Below are 19,808 nucleotides of genomic sequence, written 5' to 3'. Positions count from 1 at the left end.
TTATACTTTGCATAGTGAAAAAATCCAAATGTTTTAAGCTAAGATATTTCAGAAATGGCAATTGCAAAACAATACTCACAGCCCCCCATAAAAGATTCCTTTCATAACATCCAGCAATCTTCTGATTAACCTATTTCCTGCTTCTGGAGCAAGGATTTGGATCCATAATTTATTGGTAGAAACTATAGGCATTCTGTATTTAGACACTAGACACTTACACTTCTAGTGTTCAACATGATAAAGAACTAACTAATGGGAAGTACAGAGTTCTGTTTCATAAGTCTTCTTCTAGCAGTGATGCAGCCTCAAGGAACTACGCAAGTAATGCATTTCAAAATTCCACGAAGGTGTTTCAAAATGTAGTGAGAGAGCTCTAGAACACTGGGGGTGGACTAGGAAGTATGACGCCAAATGCACGTGACTTTATTACATTTATGGCATTTAGGCTTATAACAAACTTCGCTTTAAAAATAGGTCTTGGCCGGGCGCGGTGGCTCCGCCTGTAATCCCAGCACTTTGGGGGGCCGAGGTGGGCGGATCACGAGGTCAGGAGATCGAGACCATCCTGACTAACACGGTGAAACCCCGTCTCCACTAAAAATACAAAAAAAAAAAAAAAAAAATTAGCCGAGCATGGTGGCGGGTGCTGTAGTCCAGCTACTCAGGAGGCTGAGGCAGAAGAATGGTCTGAACCCGGGAGGCGGAGCTTGCAGTGAACAGAGATCGCGCCACTGCACTCCAGACTGGGCGACAGAGAGAGACTCTCTCAAAAAAAAAAAAAAAAAAAAGGTCTTAAAAGATCTCGGAATTCTTTCTGACAGACATCAGAAAATTGTAAGAAATAGCGCAAGCAATGCTGAATAGTGAAACTGTGTATAAGCTCTCCATATTCCCCAAAGCAAAAAAGGGCCTTCCATTTTTTTCCAGGAATGGCTATGCGGGTTACCTAGCAATCCCAAGTAATTTCTATACAAAAACATGTCAGGTTTTTAAAAGAGGAAGACACTGATTGGTAGGCAAATTTCTCATCCTTGTTATGCCTATAAATTAAAATTATGGATTAAAATGAATGTTTTATGTTTGAGGCCAGAAACTAGAGACCAACCTAGGCAACATGGTGAGACCCCATGTCTACAAAAATAAATTTTAAAAAATTAGCTGGGTGTTACTGCATGTGCCTGTCATCCCAGCTACTCAACAGGTGGGAGGATCACTTGAACCCAGAAGGTTGATGTTACATAGTGAGCTATGATCATACCACTGTACCTCGGTCTGGGCGACAGAGCGAGGCACCATTTCTTAAAAAATACAATGGGAAATTTTTTTTTTTTTTTTTTTAGACAGAGTCTCCCTCTGTCACCCAGGTTGGAGTGCAGTGGTGTGATCTCGGCTCCCCGTAACCTCCACCTCCCAGGTTCAAGCGATTCTCCTGCCTCAGCCTCCAGAGTAGCTGGGATTACAGGTGCCCGCCACCATGCCTGGCTAATTTCTGTATTTTTAGTAAAGGTGAGGTTTCACCACGTTGGCCAGGCTGGTCTGAACTCCTGACCTCAGGAGATCCACCTGCCTCAGCCTCCGAAAATGCTGGGATTACAGGCATGAGCGACCGCACCTAGCATAAAAGGGATATTTTAGTTAATTTATCACATAACAGATGTTTCAAAACACCTAAACATTAATGACCATGTAAATTCAACATTTACATAATAACACAAATGTCCCTTTTCATGTAATATTTAAATGCTTAAGTCAGAATCAAACCATAATACCTAGACTCAGTTCAACTTTGTAGTATCACTTCTTAAAATTATTATGTTTCTACAAGAATAACAAACTGAAAATTGTGTATTACCTTAAAGCATTTTGAGAGCACGTGAGAAAATTTTGATGGGTATAGTAAAACAGATACCTGATATAGCTTATGAACCAACAAGTGGAAGCATGGAGGAAACTACTTGGAGAAGTAACACTAACATCATAAAGTCTTAAGCCATTTAGAAATCCTCCCACTGCGTGGATAAGAAAATTGAGGCCAAGACTGATAAGGCAGTCAAGATAAAGCCATACTGTATGAGGAGACAAGATATGTACAATTCAGAGCTTCCAATGGATCTTCTTTGGTGTAATTTCCAAGGCATTATACATCTAAATAATTAACTCTTTCTTGAACACACCATAATCTAGTATAATACTGCAATGGAGTGGTGATTTTGAGAGCTACTAACCTACCTCCAACAATCACTTGCTGTCAATGGATGTTATTTTCATAAATTTTAAAAGCTGATCTTCATGAAGTGAAAGGTATAGGAATAAGACACAGCATGTTCATATACTGCGGTGGTGTCCATCTGAGGGGCTCATGCTTTCCAAACCTCACCAATTCCAGCCATCATCCTCATCCAGGTCAGCTGAGGGCTGGGGGTGTCCTCTAGAGTCAGGATAGGTTTTATACAGGAAGTGCTGGCACTTACACAGGCTGGAGTGAAGATGTCAAATGAGGATGTCAGCATTTTTGGTTCCCTCTCTCTGGTTCAGAAAAATACTGCAGGAAACTTCAAACTAACCATATAGGCTAAAACTGGAACTGTCCTGCACTGCTACTGGGAACCAGGGCCAGAAGGATCCTCATGAGTATGCTGCCTTTTGTTCTTGACCTCTTTTTCAATATTTTGGCAGTTTGGAGGGCAAAGAAAAAGAAAAGTTATATGGAATATTTTCTGATAATTTGACATTGTATATTGTAGATTTTTATATATCTTTACAATTGACTAAACCTTTCACTGTTCATTCAGAGATAACATGGATCTAGCCGTAGAAAACTGCTGCAGGGATTACACCGAAATAAAATTGCACTCATAGATGTGTGATTGTGCTGTTTTTCTGAGTTCTATGCACAGATTCTCTGCCTTCTAGATTTTACAAAATACAGATTTATCCCTACTGGCTTTAAATCAAGAGATCCTGATCAATTTACTCACACACACTTAAAATTCAGAATGGCTCTAGGAACTGCGATTTTAACCAATTTGTTACAAGCTAAAATTAGTATGCTACCCACAAAACATTATCACATGGCTAAAAATAAAGCTTCATAAAAAGAGAATACACTAAGCTATTTATATTTTCCTAATACCACTATTATATTCCGTATCTTGATAAAATTAAGATTATCAGTAATCATAGCAGTATACTTAACTTGCTATGTGCTCTCCTCATAACAACCTCAACAAAAAGTCATTATTAGGTGTTGAAACTGAGAAAATCTACACATCATCTATAACTGAGAAAGTAACTTTCCAGATAGTAAATGGCAGGTCTGGAATGCAAATCCTCAACTATTTAAACTTCAAAACCTGATTCTAAAGTGCAGAATGTCTGCTTATCCTCCCAAAGTTTGTCAAAATTATTAACCTGGGATGAAATAAAAACTTTTACAATATGTCTTTGTTTTCTTGTATTTTCCCCCCAAACTCAAAACTTAAAAATTTTTATGCCTGGTAAAGTTCCTCTTTCTACCACATGTGATTCTTTGCATAACTAAATTCCTGAAAACTCTGCATTTAATCTACTTGTAAGCAAATCATTTTATATATAATCTGGAATAGTGGGATCATTTTAGAGTAACATATCTTGCAGTCCTACAGTCCGCTCAACAAGAGTTGCTTTGATCTTAATTTGCTTATTCGCTGTACAAATGAGAAGAACACATTTGTAACTTCCTCAAGGTCACTTCGAGCCAGAAATAGAATTTTGGTTTAAGGTCTGGTTGCTAAATCACACTTCCTCTGCAATGGTAAGCTACCATTGGTAAGCTGGTCACTAAGAAATAGAAAACAAGAAGTATGGGATATTCAAAATACTTTTCATGCCAGAATTTCTCTTTTCCCTACCGATCTGTCTCTGTTTTGCCATCTCCTAAATATGCTATATTGTGATTATGGAAAAAGACAGCAACTACTTTGGCAGATAAGGAAAAACACCTTATTCCTATTTCAAACATGAAGCAAATACTTCATTTCCTTTGTTCATTAAAATATAGAATGTGGCCTTGAAAGTCATGGTACTGTTTTTAAAAATGCTTGTTAAATTTATTTATTCTATTTAATCTTACTGGTATAGACAATTATTTTGATTTATAAATTTGAGACTGTTCTCTAAGAAATGTGTAGGTACCAAGACATGTGACAACTGGCACTACTGTAGAGGGTTTTATCTAAAGCAGACTGCCCAATTGAACTTTATGCAATAATGGAAAGTTCTGTAATTATGGTATATAATAAGGTGGCCACGTGAGCACTTGAAACATGGTTTGTGTGATCAAGGAACTGAAATTAACTTTTATTCTTTTATTTCAATTAATTTAGGTGGTTTTTTTTGTTTGTTTGTTTTTTTGAGATAGTCTCACTCTGTCACCCAGGCTGGAGTACAGTGGCATGATCTTGGCTCACTGCAAACCTCTGCCTCCCAGGTTCAAGAGATCCTCCCACCTTAGTCTCCCAAGTAGCTAGGACTACAGGTGCACACCACCACACCCAGCTAATTTATATATTTTTAGTAGAGATAGGGTTTCACCATGTTGGCCAGGCTGATCTCGAACTCCTGACCTCAAGTGATCTGCCCACCTGGGCCTCCTGAAATGCTGGGATTATAGGCGGGAGCCACCACGCCTGGCCTGATGTTTTTGTTGTAGTTGTTGTTGCTTTTGAGATGGAGTCTCACTCTGTCACCCAGGCTGGAGTACAATGGCATGATCTCGGCTCACTGCAACCTCCAGCTCCTGGGTTCAAGCAATTCTCCTGCCCCAGCCTCCCGAGTAGCTAGGATTACAGGTGCAAGCCACCACGCCCAGCTAATTTTTGTATTTTTAGTAGAGACAGGATTTCACCATGTTGGTCAGGCTAGTCTTGAACGCCTGACCTTGTGATCCACCCGCCTCGGCCTCCCGAAGTGCTGGGATTACAGGCATGAACCACCGCACCTGGCTGATGTTATTTTTAAAGCAATCTGTGGCTAGTGGACAGCATAGGTCTAAAGTCTGGATATATAGATTTGTGTAATCATCACCACAGTTAAAATACAGACAATCATTCCAACAGAGTTCCCTGGAACTACCTCTTTAGTCACACCCAATGCCCTGCTCCCCAGTGTCCTTAACACTTGGCAACTACTAATCTGTTCTCCAACTCTACTATTTTGTCACTTACAGAACGTTTCTTATATAAACGGAATCACACAGTATACAACTTTTTGAGATTACTTTTTTGCACTCCACATAATGCCCTTGACAGTCATGCAAGTTCTTGCAGGTACCAATCTCACATTCCTTTGTCCTGCTGCACAGAATTCCACTGTGTGGATGTACCACAGTTAGTTTAGCTATTCATGTATTAAAGAACATTTTGGTGGGAAAGGTGGCTCACGCCTGTAATCTCAGCACTTCGGAAGGCTGAGGTGGGCAGATCACCTGAGGTCAGGAGTTTGAGGTCAGCCAGGCCAACATGGTAAAACACAGTCTCTAATAAAAATACAAAAATTAGCTGTGCATAGTGGTGCACCCCTCTAATCGCAGCTACTTGGGAGGGTGAGGCAGGAGAATCGCTCGAACCCCTGAGGCAGAGGTTGCAGTGAGCCGAGATCGCACCACTGCACTCCAGCCTGCATGATAGATCAAGACTCTGACTCAAAAAAACAAAATTTTTCATTGTTCATAGGTTTTGGCTATTACAAATAAAACTGGTATGGGCATTCATGTACAACTTGTTTGTGTGGCTCTAACATTTCATTTCTCTGGAATAAATGCCCAGAAGTATAACTGCAAGGTCTTATGATAAGTGTTCACACGTGCTTATCTCGTTTGTCTTCTGTACATCCTTTGTGGGGAAACATGTCATTATGTTGTTTGCCATTTTCTAATTAATTGATTTTTTTTTTTACCGTTGAGTTTTGAGGTCTGTTTAAATAGTCTAGATAGAATGTTTTGTCAACTACAGAGTTTCCAAGTGGTTTTTTCCCCAGGTTAAACCTTGTCTTTTCTACCTTTTAACACAGACTTTTGCAAAGCAAAAGCCTTTCCTTTCAATCAAATTCGATTTATCAACTTTTTTTGATGGATTATGCTTTTGGTGTCATGGCTAAGAACTTTTTATCAGATTTTCTCCTATGTTTTCTTTAGAAAGTATTACAGTATTACTTTAGAAAATATTTGTTTTATATTTTGGCTGGGCACAGTGGCTCACGCCTGTAATCCTAGCACTTTGGGAGGCTGAGGTGGGCGGATCATGAGGTCAAGAGATCAAGACCATCCTGGCCAATATGGTGAAACCCTGTCTCTACTAAAAATACAAAAATTAGCTGGGTGTGGCGGCACAAGCCTGTAATCCCAGCTACTCGGGAGGTTGAGGCAGGAGAATCGCTTGAACCCAGGAGGCGGAGGTTGCAGTGAGCCGAGATTGCACCACTGCACATCAGACTGGTGACAAAGTGAGACTCTGTCTCAAAAAAAAAAAAAAAAAAAAAAGTATTACAGTTTTATGTTTAACATTTTAATAAATGATCTATTTTGAGCTAATTTTTATGTAGGGGCTGAGGTATTTTTATGTTTTTGTCCACAGACATCCAACTGCTCTATAACCATTTGTTAAAAAGATCATCCTTCCTCAACTGTAATACTTTTGCACCTTTGTCAAAGACCAGCTGGCTGTACTTATGCACGCCTATTTCTGGGTTCTATATTCTGTTTCCTCTATGTGTCTATCTCTCTTCCAATATCACAGTCTTGAAGACTGTAGTGACATAATAAATCCTAAAGGTGAATAGAGTGATCCCACATGCATTTTTCTTTTTCAAAATTGTTTACTATCCTAGTTACGTTGCCTTTTTCTCCCCACAGACAGGGTCTCATTCTGTCACCCAGGCCGGAGAACAATGGCACAATCTTGGCTCCCTGTAGCCAGTCTCCTGGGTTCAAGCAATGCTCCTGCTTCAGCCTCCTGAGTAGCTGGGACTACAGCCACCACACCTGGCTAACTTTTGTATTTTTGTAGAAACAAAGTCTCCCCATGTTACCCCAGGCTGGTCCCAAACTCCTGGACTCAAGTTATCTGCCTGCATTGGCCTTCCAAAGCACTGGGATTACAGGGTGAGCCACCACACCCAGTCTACTACTTTGCTTTCTATGTAAACCTTTAGAATGATCTTGTGTTTAGCTACAAAAATCTTGCTAGAGATTTTATAGGAATTGTGTTACACCTTTATATAAACATGGGATAACTGAGATCTTTACTATACTGAGCCTTCCAATTCAGGAATACAGCATGTCTCTCCATTTATTTACTCCACTCACTGCCCCCTCCTCCTATTAAAAAATCTTTTTTGACAGGTGGAGTTTTGCCTTTTGTCTTTTAACTTACATACTAAAGATATAATTTATACACCAATACAGTATTTAAGTATTCTTTTTCTTTGTTTTTTGAGACAGAGTCTCGCTCTGTTGCCCAGGCTGAAGTGCAGTGGTGCAATCTCGGCTCACTGCAAGCTCCGCCTCCCAGGTTCAAGCGATTCTCCTGCCTCAGCCTCCCGAGTAGCTGGGACTACAGGCGCATGACACCATGCCCGGCTAATTTTTGTATTTTTAGTAGAGAAGGGGTTTCACCATGTTAGCCAGGATGGTCTTGATCTCCTGACCTCATGATCCACCTGCATCAGCCTCCCAAAGTACTGGGATTACAGGCATGAGCCACCAAGCCTGGCTTTTTTTTTTTTTTTTTTTTTTTTTTGAGACGGAGTCTCACTCTGTCACCCAGGCTGGAGTGCAGTGGCACTATCTCAGCTTATTGCAAGCTGGTCTTGCAGTGACACAAACACAAGCTGGGCACATGGCTTACACCCGTAATCTCAGCAATTTGGTAGGCTGAGGTGGGACGATGCTGAGCCCAGGAGTTCAAGGCCAGCCTGGGCAACATAGGGAAACCCCATCTCAGCATGCACACACACACAATTATTTTTACATTGGCCAGGTGTGGCCGTGCACACCTATGGTTCCAGCTACTTGGGTAAGGTGAGAGCATCATTTAAGCCCAGGACGTCAAGGCTGTAGTGAGCCATAATGGTGCCATAACACTCCAGCCTGGGCAATAGAGCAAGACCCTGTCTCAAGATTAAAGAAAAAAAAAAAGCCACGTGTGGTGGCTCACACCTGTAATCCCAGCACTTTGGGAGGCTGAGGCGGACAGATCACGAGGTCAGGAGATCGAGATTATCCTGGCCAACATGGTGAAACCCCGTCTCTACTAAAAATACAAAAAAATTAGCTGGGCGTGGTGGCACACACCTGTAATCCCAGCTACTTGGGAGGCTGAGGCAGGAGGATGGCATGAACCCAGGAGGTGGAGCTTGCAGTGACTTGCAGTGAGCTGAGATCACGCCACTGCACTCCAGCCTGGGCAACAGAGCGAGACTCTGTCTCAAAAACAAACAATCAAACAAACAAACAAACAAGTATATCCATTTGGGGCAAATAAGCAGAATATGCTGAAAAATAGACTTTACAGCCAGGGCGTAGTGGTTCATGCCTGTAATCTCAGCACTTTGGGAGGCTGAGGTGGGCAGATCACTTAGTCCAGAAGTTTGAGACTACGCTGAGCAACATGGCAGGACCCTGTCTCTATAAAAAAAATACAAAAAATTAGCTGGATGTGGAGGCATGCATCTGTGGTCCCAGTTACTTGGGAGGCTGAGGCAGGAGAATCACTTGAACTTGGAAGGTGGTGGTTGTAGTGAGCCGAGATTGTGCCACTGAACTCCAGCCACAGTGACAGAGACTGAGTCTCCAAAAAAAAAAAAAAAAGAAAAGAAAAAAGAAAAAATAATAATGCTTCATAAATTTTTATTAGATTTCTGCAGAGAAGGTCAAGTGGAAAAAATAAATTCTGTTAAATAGTAAACAAATATAACTATTTGGACAATTTACTAAAACTACAGGGAAGAGTGAAATGTATGGAAAAATCTTTAGAGGATTAAATTTAATTAGCCCAGCAGTGAGAGGTCTGTATTTTCACAGACCTCTCACTGCTGGGCTAATTAAGGAATATAATCAGAAAGTTATGTACCTACCCAGGGGAAATAAAGGATAATTTAAAAATTATATGCAAGAATACATTCTTAACAACAGAAGTTTAAAATAGTAAGAACTCATGGGAGGCTGAGGTAGGAGGACTGCTTAAGGCCAGAAGTTTGAGACCAGCCTGGGCAACACAGCGAGACCCCATCTCTATTAAAAATAAAATAGAACACAGCAAGTTTTACAAAACTTTAGTCATATGACTATACTTTAGTCATATTTAATAGGAAATGAAACAATATTAAATACGACTAAAGTATAGTTCTAAGGCAAGAGCACCAAAAAAACTCAGAGACCTCCTCAAACAGCACAAGTATATACTCCAAGCCTTCAGAAAACTACACTCAGCTTTCAAATCTGACTGAAAAATTGTGAAGACTGAAGACCAAGGAGCCAATTACAGTGAACGTTTCCTGTTCACCTCTGTGTCTCCTAGTTAACATTTTACTAGTTCACATATAATAATTGCTTGACGGATTGATAAGTATTTAGCATATCCCAAAGCAAACGGAGCTATAATTTGCGCAGATACAGAAGGAAATAATCTCTAGAAACCAAGAAATACAGAAGGAAATAATCTCTAGAAACATCGTTGTTGAAACAGTTGGTAATGGTATCGTGCCACGGAAGTTTGACACTGGGATGGCGAATATCAAGAAGGAGCTGGAAGGATTCCTCATGCAGATTCATACGACATGAATCATAATTGTGATCATGCCTCAACTACGCTACCCATAAGATCATTCCTAAATATGTTACTCCACCAGACTTGGTAAGGTATGAGGAGGATGGAAGATTAAAACATAAATAGAAGAACAAAGAAGAGAGAAAAAGGAGGAAGCACAAAATCAGTCACACTTGCAAACTACTCAGGTGTGGCAGAGTAAAACTGCAAGCAACTAAGGGAAGCTTGTGCTATCCCAAACATTTTCACAATCATAATGAAGAAAAAATATTCGAGTTATTTCAATATTTAACAAGAAGTCAGGCACAATGGCTCACATCTGTAAGCCCAGCATTTTGCAAGGTCAAGATGGGCAGATCACCTGATGTCAGGAAATCAAGACCAGCTTGGCCAACATGGTGAAACCCCATCTGTACAAAAAATACAAAAAATTAGCTGGGTGTGGTAGCATACACCTGTAGTTTCAGCTACTCGGGATGCTGAGGCATGAGAATTGCTTTAATCTGGGAGATGGAGGCTGCAGTGAAAGTCGAGATCGGGGCACTGCACTTCAGCCTGGGCAACAGACTGAGACTTGTCTTATTAAAAAACACAATCACGTTGAAGAAAAATATTTAAGTTATTTCAATACTTACCAACAACTTACGGATGCTATCAAGAAAATGTATAACCAGAAACAAAAGCATTAAATCAAAAGTACAACAATACGATAAAAAACAAAGGTCAAAGACTTAATACTAATCAGATTCTATGAAAGATGGATATAAACTCTGTTGAATCACTGTTGTCACAGGGCATTAATTTGATATTTTTTTTTCTAAACAGAACTCCAAATAAGACATGGAGAAATTTACTAGTCTAAGTGTAACAAATTCAGGAAGCCATTTACTATCCCATATGAGCAAACCTAATAGATGACTCGGGTGAATAAGCAAAGGCAGAGGCAACCTCTGCTGCCATCTGTTTTGTCATCTCCTACCAATCTACAAACAGCTGCACCACAAAAGTTCCAAGTGATAGAAAGCCCTGGGCTTCTGTCATCCCATTATTCCCTCTTTGGTTTACCACAATCATTTCTACAATGCATCCAGATTATGCCTCTCATTGTTCACAACTCTTGAGCATCTGGTTGCTATTTTGAGGAGGGGAGTGTGTGGAAGGGGACTCTTTTCTCTACATTGAGTAGTGTATAAGGCAAGCTTTATTTTAAAAAAATACACAGTTCACTGGTAAGATCAAGTAAGATGTATAAATGCATTCACACTTCCCTGTCACACACAAACTGACACAACCAATGGTGCTGCAGAGTGTTACTCTATTGGCAAGGAACTTAAAATGACTTCTGTCCATCTGTGAAATATACCATTTAAAATTTCTTCCAATAGTGCTTACTTTGGCAGCACATATATTAAAATTGGAATGACACAAAGAAGAATACAAGGATGACATGCAAATTCGTGAAGTGTTCCATATTAAAATAAAATTTCAACAAACTGATATCAAGGGAGGCTCTTTATATGGAAAGGTTTTCTTGCTACCTCTTTCCAGATCTTCAAGGTTTTTTTTTGTTTGTTTTTGAGACAGAGTCTCACTCTAATCACCTAGGCTAGAGTGCAGTGCATAATCTCAGCTCACTACAACTTCTGCCTCCTGGGTTCAAGCGATTCTCCTGTTTCAGCCTCCTGAATAGCTGGGATTACAGGCACCCGCCACCATGCCCGGCTAATTTTCGTACTTTTAGTAGAGAAAGGGTTTCGCCATGTTGGCCAGGATGGTCCTGAACTCCTGACCTCAGGTGATCCGCCTGCCTTGGCCTCCCAAAGTGCTGGGATTACAGGCACGAGCCACGCGCCTGGCCAGATCTTCAAGTTTTTCAAGTAGTAAACAATTACTTTTCACCAACTCATAACCTTAAGCCAAGAGTGTCTCCTGTCACTACCCCCACTAAGAGATGGGGTATATTTCTCCACCTCCTTGAATCTGAGCTAGGTATATGACTGCTTTGTCCAGCAGAAAAGACCAGAAATTCCACTGTATACCAATTGTGAGCTTAATGTTTAAGAGTTCAGGCAACTTATTTTTTGTTTGTTTGTTTTTTTTAAATTAGAAACAGGTTCTCACTGTTACCCGGGCTGGCCTCAAATGATCCATTCACTTCAGCCTCCTGAGTAGCTGGTATTACAGGCACCATAACCCTCCACCTAGCTAGAGGCATGGCAACTTCTGCTTCCTGCTTTTTGCAGTCTAGCTGCCACGTTGTGAGAAGGTCTAAGCAGCAACATGCATCAGGAAAGGCTGTGTGGAGTAGAATTAAGGCCCCAGTTGACAATCCCAACTAAAACCTCAGGTGGTAGGACCAACTTGACAGTCATATAATTATCTTGGAAACAAATCAAATCAAGCCACCCAAGCTGACAGCACACAGATCAGAGATGCGCCATTCCTACCAAACTCTGGCCAAACTGCAAGACCATGCTCAAGAAAATACTTGTTTTAAGCCACTAAATTTTGAAATTATTAATTATGCAACAACAGATAACCAAAATAAAATTTGGTATCAGAAGTGAGGCTCTGCTGTAACAAAAACTCAAAATATGTACTGGTTTTGGGTCCAGGTGGTAGACAACAGCTAGAAGACTGTTAGTAAAGATTTGAAAAACAGTATAGATATGTTACTGGTGGCTGAAGAAATGGAGACCTAAGAAAAAGCAGCAGACCCGCTTCATACAGTAATATGGAGGACAGAAAGGGTCCCTAATGAACTCATGGACCCAACTAAGGAGAATTCCAAGAATGTCAAAAGTGCCAACTGGCTTGTTTTTAGCTGCCTATAATAAAATACAGGAGTAGTGAGATGAATTAAAAAAGGAACTGTTTGGTTCCTTTTTAAGCAGAATTCAGAGGAAATATAAAGAAGTTGGACTTCATGGGTTAAAAAATAAAACAATTCCTCTTTTCAGCAGCTAAGCTTAAAACCACTCAAAATAAGAAATGGCCTTAGGGCAAAGATCAAATCCAGTGCTACCAGTAGAGCCTCTAGGATGTGGTGGTAAGACCCTTTTTTGAGACCTCATGAAGATGTTAGGTGGTTGCTCGTGGACTTTCTGTTAGACCAGTGATTCTAAAAGTTCATATGCATCAGACTCAGCTGGAGATTTTATTAAAACCTAGATTGCTGGGATGGATCATCACAGTTTTTCATCTAGCAAGTCTGGATGCAGACTTCAACTGTAAGTTCCCAGGTGATACAAATGCTGCTGGTACAGACACCCATGCTTTTGGAATCACATAGCTAGACCAAAAGGCTTTAAAGAATCTTAAGTGGGGCCGGGCACGGTGGCTCAAGCCTGTAATCCCAGCACTTTGGGAGGCCGAGACGGGCGGATCACGAGGTCAGGAGATCGAGAGCATCCTGGCTGACACGATGAAACCCCGTCTCTACTAAAAAAATACAAAACACTAGCTGGGCGAGGTGGCGGGCGCCTGTAGTCCCAGCTACTCGGGAGGCTGAGGCAGGAGAAAGGCGTGAACCCGGGAGGCGGAGCTTGCAGTGAGCCGAGATCCGGCCACTGCACTCCAGCCTGGGCGGCAGAGCCAGACTCCGTCTCAAAAAAAAAAAAAAAAAAAAAAAAATCTTAAGTGGGTGCTTTGAGTACCAACTAAACCAGACAGTAGAGCTTTTGACAATAAAAGGTTATTTTCACATGACAGTCTGATACAAAGGCAGTCCAAGGTAAAGAAAGCCCTATCTTAAAAAGATTTGTAGGGGTATTTTTTATCTAATATTGTGAACACTTAAAAGATCTATGGTAAAACCCAAAAGGCATTTCAGAGAAATATACCAGTGGAAACACAGAGCTAGTTAAAAATGAAAAATATTAGCACCCCTATTCGGACAGGAAGAGGCCAAAAAACACGGGCCATTTCTTGTGGAAAAGAAAGAATCAGAAGACAGCCAAGAGCCTAGGGATGGAGATGAGGGCCAAAGAGAGGCACCCGGTAGTGAACTAGTTCCTCAACAAGGATATAGATCGAGCTAAATGTCAGAACTGCTATGTACCAGTCACGGCCATGTGTCTCCCAGTCACATCTGCTGCTTTTTTCTATTTAAATAAGTTTACAATGGCAAGGTTTTTACTATATTCACAGATACATACACCCACCATCAATTTTAGACCTTTTTCATCACACCAAAAATAAATTTGTTTTTAATTTGGAGATAGGGTCTAGCTTTGTCACCCAGGCTGGAGTACAATGGTGCAAATCATGGCTCACTGCAGCCTCAACCTCCTGGGCTCAAGCGATCCTCCTGCCTCAGCCTCGGAGTAGCTGGGACTACAGGCACGTGACACCATGCCTGACAAATTTTTGTATTTTTTGTAGAAATGGGGTTTCACCATGTTGTCTAGGCTACTCTCAAACTCCTGGATTCAAGCAATCTACCCACCTTGGCCTCCCAAAGTGCTGGGATTACAGACATGAGCCACCTCTCCCAGCTCAAAAAAGTTATACCTTTTAGCTATCACCTTCCCCCATTCCAGCCCTCCCAGCCTAAGCAACGCTAATCTTTCTGTCTATAGATTTGGCTGTTTGGGACATTTCATATACATAGAAGCACACAATATGTGGTCTTCTGTGACTGGATTCTTTCACTTAGCACATTTTTAAGATTTATCCATGTTGTAGGTAGGAATACTTTATTCTTTCATATGGCCAAAAAATTCTATCATACAGGCATATCACTTTTTATTTATCCATTCATCAGCTGGACATTTGAGTTGTTTCCACCTTTCGGCTATTATATTGCAACTATAAACATTTATGTACAATGTTTTCTGTGGAACCAAGGTTTCATTGCTTTTGAGTATATGCTTAGGTACAGAATTGCTGGATCATATGACAACTCTATGTTTAACCTTCAAAGAACTACCCAGACTGTTTTCCAAAGCAACTGTTCCATTTTACATTTCTACCAGCAGTGTGTCAGGGCTCTGATTTCTCCACAGCCCCAATACCTTTTTTTTTTTTTTTTTTTTGAGACGGAGTCTCGCACTGTCGCCCAGGCTGGAGTGCAGTGGCACAATCTCAGCTCACTGCAAGCTCCGCCTCCCAGGTTCACACCATTCTCCTGCCTCAGCCTCCCAAGTAGCTGGGACTACAGGTGCCCGCCACCATGCCTGCCTAATTTTTTGTATTTTTTAGTAGAGACGGGGTTTCACCGTGTTAGCCAGGATGGTCTCAGTCTCCTGACCTCGTGATCTGCCCGCCTCAGCCTCCCAAAGTGCTAGGATTACAAGCATTGGCCACCGCGCACGGCCCACAGCCCCTAATACCTTTTTGAAGAGGAATATCTGATGCAATTTTCCTGTCCCTATCTTACCATTATACGTTGGGGTGGAAAATGGGAAAGAAGGGAAAATAACGTGTCCTTTTAGTTCATAGGTCTTCAGTTTGAGATGAGCTGCACTCAAGGAGCCTCACCTGCACCTGGACCTGATTTACAGGATGAGATCCTAGACCCGTCAAGCTGATGTAGTAATGGAGTGAGTGAGAGAGACTTGTGTGGGCTGCTCTATCGTGCATGTGTGAAGGGCCAGAGAGCACACTCTGGTCAGTAGTTATTTTGGTGATCATCCCCAATGAACTACATGTCTAGGTGCTTCCATCTTTGTTTAGTCCCTTCCTACATTGATGTAGGCTGGGCCTATTACTGCCTTGACCATTAACACATGGCAGAAATGATGCTGTCCCGGTTCTGGGTCTAGTCCTTAACTGTGTAGGGTAGCATCCACTGCCTCCCTGTTGGAATCCAGATACAACTCCACAAGTGACCCAAGCATCCACCGGGTCCCAGCTGAGCACCCATCCAAGTCTCAGAGGAACATAGCCATTCCAGCACCTAGCCAACACCACATGAACCAGAAGAACAGCTTGGTCAGCCCACTGAATCATGAGACGTAATAAATCACTAGTTGAAGCTACTAAGCTTTAGAGTGGTTTATTACACTGCAATAAATAGCCAAAACAGAGATCCCCTTTGGGTGGGCTTCTGAAGAGATGTAATGTGGAATAAACCTTTTCTTTCTTCTGAAAAATCTAATGCATTACATCTGTGATCAATTCAACAACGTTTAAACAAAGGAAACACAGCTTCTAAGTCTCAGGAGGCTTTTCTAGAGTACATATTAGCCACGGTTCTCCAGAGACACATAACGAATAGGATATAGATCAGATAGAGAGAGATGGATGGATGAGAGTGAATTCATTAGGGAAATTGACTCACGTGATTATGGAGGCTCAGAAGTCCCACAACTGGCCATTTGCAAGCTGGAGGCCCAGGGATGCCAATGCCCAGCTCAGTTGAAGCCCAAAAGCCTCAGAACCAAGGAAGGCAATGATGTAATTCTCAGTCTGAGGCCAAAGACCTGAGAGCTTGGTGTGGGGGTTGGGGGGAAGGTTGGCAGGCCCCTAATTAGTCCAAAGGCCAAAGAGCCCGGGGTTCTGATGTCCAAGGACAGAAAAAGAATGGAAAGACAGAGAAAGAGAAACATCTAAAATTAACCATCACAGGGTCTAAACAATTAATAACAAATATTTAAAGTTTCCATTTTCAGCAGAAAACAACAAGCAGCTATGGAGGCCATCAGGGAAGAGCACCCAAGGATGGGACATGTCAGCATTAGCTGACATGTCTTGATGGCAGACCAGAATACAGCCCAATCTAAGGCAAGGCCCTGTGTATCAATTAAATCCACAACAGAATGTGGAAGTCAGCAAGGACTACACAGACACCAAACAATTGGTGGGAAGAGCCAAGGAAACCTTCAAAGCAGGCCGGACATGGTGGCTCACGCCTGTAATCCCAGTACTTTGGAAGGCCGAGGAGGCCGGATTATCTGAGGTCAGGAGTTCGAGACCAGCAAGGCCAACATGGTAAAACCGTCTCTCTACCAAAATACAAAAATTAGCCAGGTGCAGTGGTGTGCACCTGTGCTCCCAGCTACTAGGGAGGCTGAGGCAGGAGAATCACTTGAACCCGGGAGGCAGAGGTTGCAGTGAGCCAAGATCAAGCCACTGCACTCTAGCCTAGGCAACAGAGCAACACTCCATCTCAAAAAAAAAAAAAAAGAAAAAAGAAAAAGAAGAAAGAAACCTTCGAAGCAGTCAGAAGGGTTAAGAAACCAGTTCTTCTGAAACCTGTCATGGCAACCAGCGAACACTTTGGCATCAATACCTTGGCAAAAACTTGTAAGCTCTGCTTTTTTGTACTGAGGCAGATACTCCTTCTGCCTGTTCCTTTGGATTTAGGAGCCCTCACATGTCTGATCCAATCACCCTGTCTTTTGGTCCATCTCAGGGAGGGTCAAGAAGGCACATAGGGAACTTGGAGGCTTTCTGAACTCTGGAAGAGGTATAGCAACTCCCTCATAAAGTTGTAGAATTATTCTAATTCGTGCAGGATAATTCTTAGAAAACTTCTAGACACACAGTAAAATGTGAATATATTATACTATTAAATTACTACGTATTTGTTCAATGACAAGTGTATCTGCTCTAAAAATGGTGACTTTCAAGAAAAAAATGTTTTTAAATAAAATATTATCAACCCACAGGTCTATTAATAGAAAATTGGTTAGGCCAGATGCAGTGGCTCACGACTGTAATCCCAGCACTTTGGGAGGCCGAGGTGGGTGGATCATCTAAAGTTGGGAGTTCAAGACCAGCCTGACCAATATGGAGAAACGCCATCTCTATAAAAATACAAAATTAGCCAGGCATGGTGCCGCATGCCTGTAATCCCAGCTACTCAGAAGGCTGAGGCAGGAGAATTGCTTGAACCTGGGAGGCAAATGTTGTGGTGAGATGAGATCATGCCATTGCACTCTAGCCTGGGCAATAAGAGTGAAACTCCGTCTCAAAAAAAAAAAAAAAGAAGAAAAAGAGAATTGGTTTAAATGAACTGTAGTCTAGGTATAGAGTGAAATATTATGTTGTCTTTAAAAAGACAGCAAATGCCTGGACGCGGTGGCTCACGCCTGTAATCCCAGCACTTTGGGAGGCTGGGGCGGGTAGACTGCCTGAGGTCAGGAGTTTGAGACCAGCCTGGCTAACATGGTGAAACCCCGTCTCTACTAAAAATACAAAAAAATTAGCCAGACATAGTGGCGCATACCTGTAGTCCCAGCTACTTGGGAGGCTGAGGCAGGAGAATTCTTTGAACCCAGGAGGCAGAGGTTGCAATGAGCCGAGATCACACCACTGCACTCCAGCCTGGGCGACAGAGCAAGACTCCATCTCAATAAATAAATAAATAAATAAATAATAAAAAGATAGCAAGATAGGGAATTTTAAAAGATTTCTGTGGAAATTTTCTAATATATATAAATAAAAAAACAAGTTGGATAAATAGTATAATTCCATTTAAAGAAAAAGTATATACTGTTAAAATATGTATTTTAAAAATCTGATAGAAACCACCAGAATATGCCGGGCTCATGCCTATAATCCCAGCACTTTGGGAGGCTGAGGAGGGTGGATTATCTGTGGTCAGGGGTTTGAGAACAGCCTGGCCAACATGGCAAAATCCTGTCTCTACTAAAAATACAAAAATTAGTTGGGCGTGGTGGCAGGCACCTGTAATCCCAGCTACTTGGGAGGCTGAGGCAGGAGAATTGCTTGAACCCAGAGGCAGAGCTTGCAGTGAGCCGAGATCGTGCCATTGCACTCCAGCCTGGGTGACAGAGCGAGACTCCGTCTCAAAAAAAAACAAAAAAAGAAACCACCAGAATAAATAAATGCTATAAATTGGGTGCGAATTTCATCTTCTACAAAATACATGGTTACAATATCCTTTTTTACTTTTGACAGGGTCACATTCCATTGCTGAAGCTGCAGTGCAATTGCACGATCACAGCTCACTGCAGCCTCAACCTCCTGGACTCAAGCCATCTGCCTGCCTCGGCCTCCCAAAGTGCTGGCTTTACAGGCATGAGCCACTGTGCCCAGCCCCTATACTATCTTTTTAACAGTAAGCACACGACTTTTAGAATCAGAAAACTATTAACGTAAAGGCACATGGATCCTTCTTAGAACACACCATACTTTTACCTGAATTTGTTCGCAATGTTTTCAATATTCGTGCTTCTCCAGCACCCGAGAGCTCAAGTCTGTTTTTAAACACCATCATAAGCTGCTACATGAGCTGTTTCCTGTGTTGGTCAGCTATTTTTAATTAATGAGCATTTGCTGTAAGAGATCACTGAGAAAGAAAAACACCAACTCTTTTGCAAGTTACACTACAGAAAGGTTTCCTCTCTAGAATTAAACAAAAAAAAAAAAATCTAAGCTATAAAAAAAGTACCCTACTTCATTTTTATTTTGAGACAGGGTCTCACTCTGCCACTCAGGTGGAGTGCAATGGCACGATCATAGCTCACTGCAGCCTTCAACTCCTAGGCTCAAGCAAGTAGCCTCAGGAGTATCTAAGACTACAGGCACATGTCACCACGCCCAGCTAATTACGTTTATTTAGAGATGCTGGTCCCAAAGGCTGGGCTCAGGCAAGCCTCCCACCTTGGCCTCCCAAAGTGCTGAGATTACAGGCATGAACCACTGTGCCCAGTCAGCCAGTATTCTACTTAAAAAGGTGTTAGATGGTATTTTGTATAAAGTACTCACTTCCACTCTGATATTAAGATAAATTAATCTGTCAAAAGTTCCTCAAGGGACAGATCTAAATTCTATTACTTTTTCTTTAAAAAAAAAAAAATATATATATATATATATATATATATATATAGCATTCATCATATAGTAGACAATGATTGAGAATAAAATTAGAGGTAAGCATTGGCTGGGCATAGTGAGGCATACCTGTAGTTCCCAGCTACTTGGAAGGCTGAGGTGGGAGGATTGCTTGAGTCCAAGAGTTTGAGGTTGCAGGGAGCCAAGAGGGTGCTACTGCATTCCAGCCTGGGTGACAGGGTGAGACCCCAACTCAGGAAA

The 19,808-nt window shown here is 41.6% G+C and overlaps 1 protein-coding gene and 1 pseudogene across 2 annotated transcripts in view; one reads left to right on the top strand and one right to left on the bottom strand.

Annotated features, from left to right (window-relative positions):
- The window catches only part of FGD4 (FYVE, RhoGEF and PH domain containing 4), a 257,216-nt gene that overhangs the window by 165,908 nt on the left and 71,500 nt on the right, over window positions 1-19,808 (bottom strand). Inside the window, exon 1 of one of the 2 annotated variants that reach the window (XM_037990138.2) lies at window positions 80-523. The exons of the other annotated variant lie outside the window; for it this stretch is intronic. Coding sequence (XP_037846066.1) covers window positions 80-89 — 10 coding nt within the window. The 5' untranslated portion in view covers window positions 90-523. Of the gene's footprint in view, window positions 1-79; window positions 524-19,808 lie in introns of those variants that run through there. 2 annotated transcript variants of the gene reach the window in all.
- On the top strand, window positions 11,188-11,280 carry LOC119621324 (U6 spliceosomal RNA; annotated as a pseudogene).

The sequence above is a fragment of the Chlorocebus sabaeus genome, chromosome 11, assembly GCF_047675955.1.
Source record: "Chlorocebus sabaeus isolate Y175 chromosome 11, mChlSab1.0.hap1, whole genome shotgun sequence".
NCBI classification, from domain to species: domain Eukaryota; kingdom Metazoa; phylum Chordata; class Mammalia; order Primates; family Cercopithecidae; genus Chlorocebus; species Chlorocebus sabaeus.
This window is presented reverse-complemented; position numbering and strand designations above follow the sequence as displayed.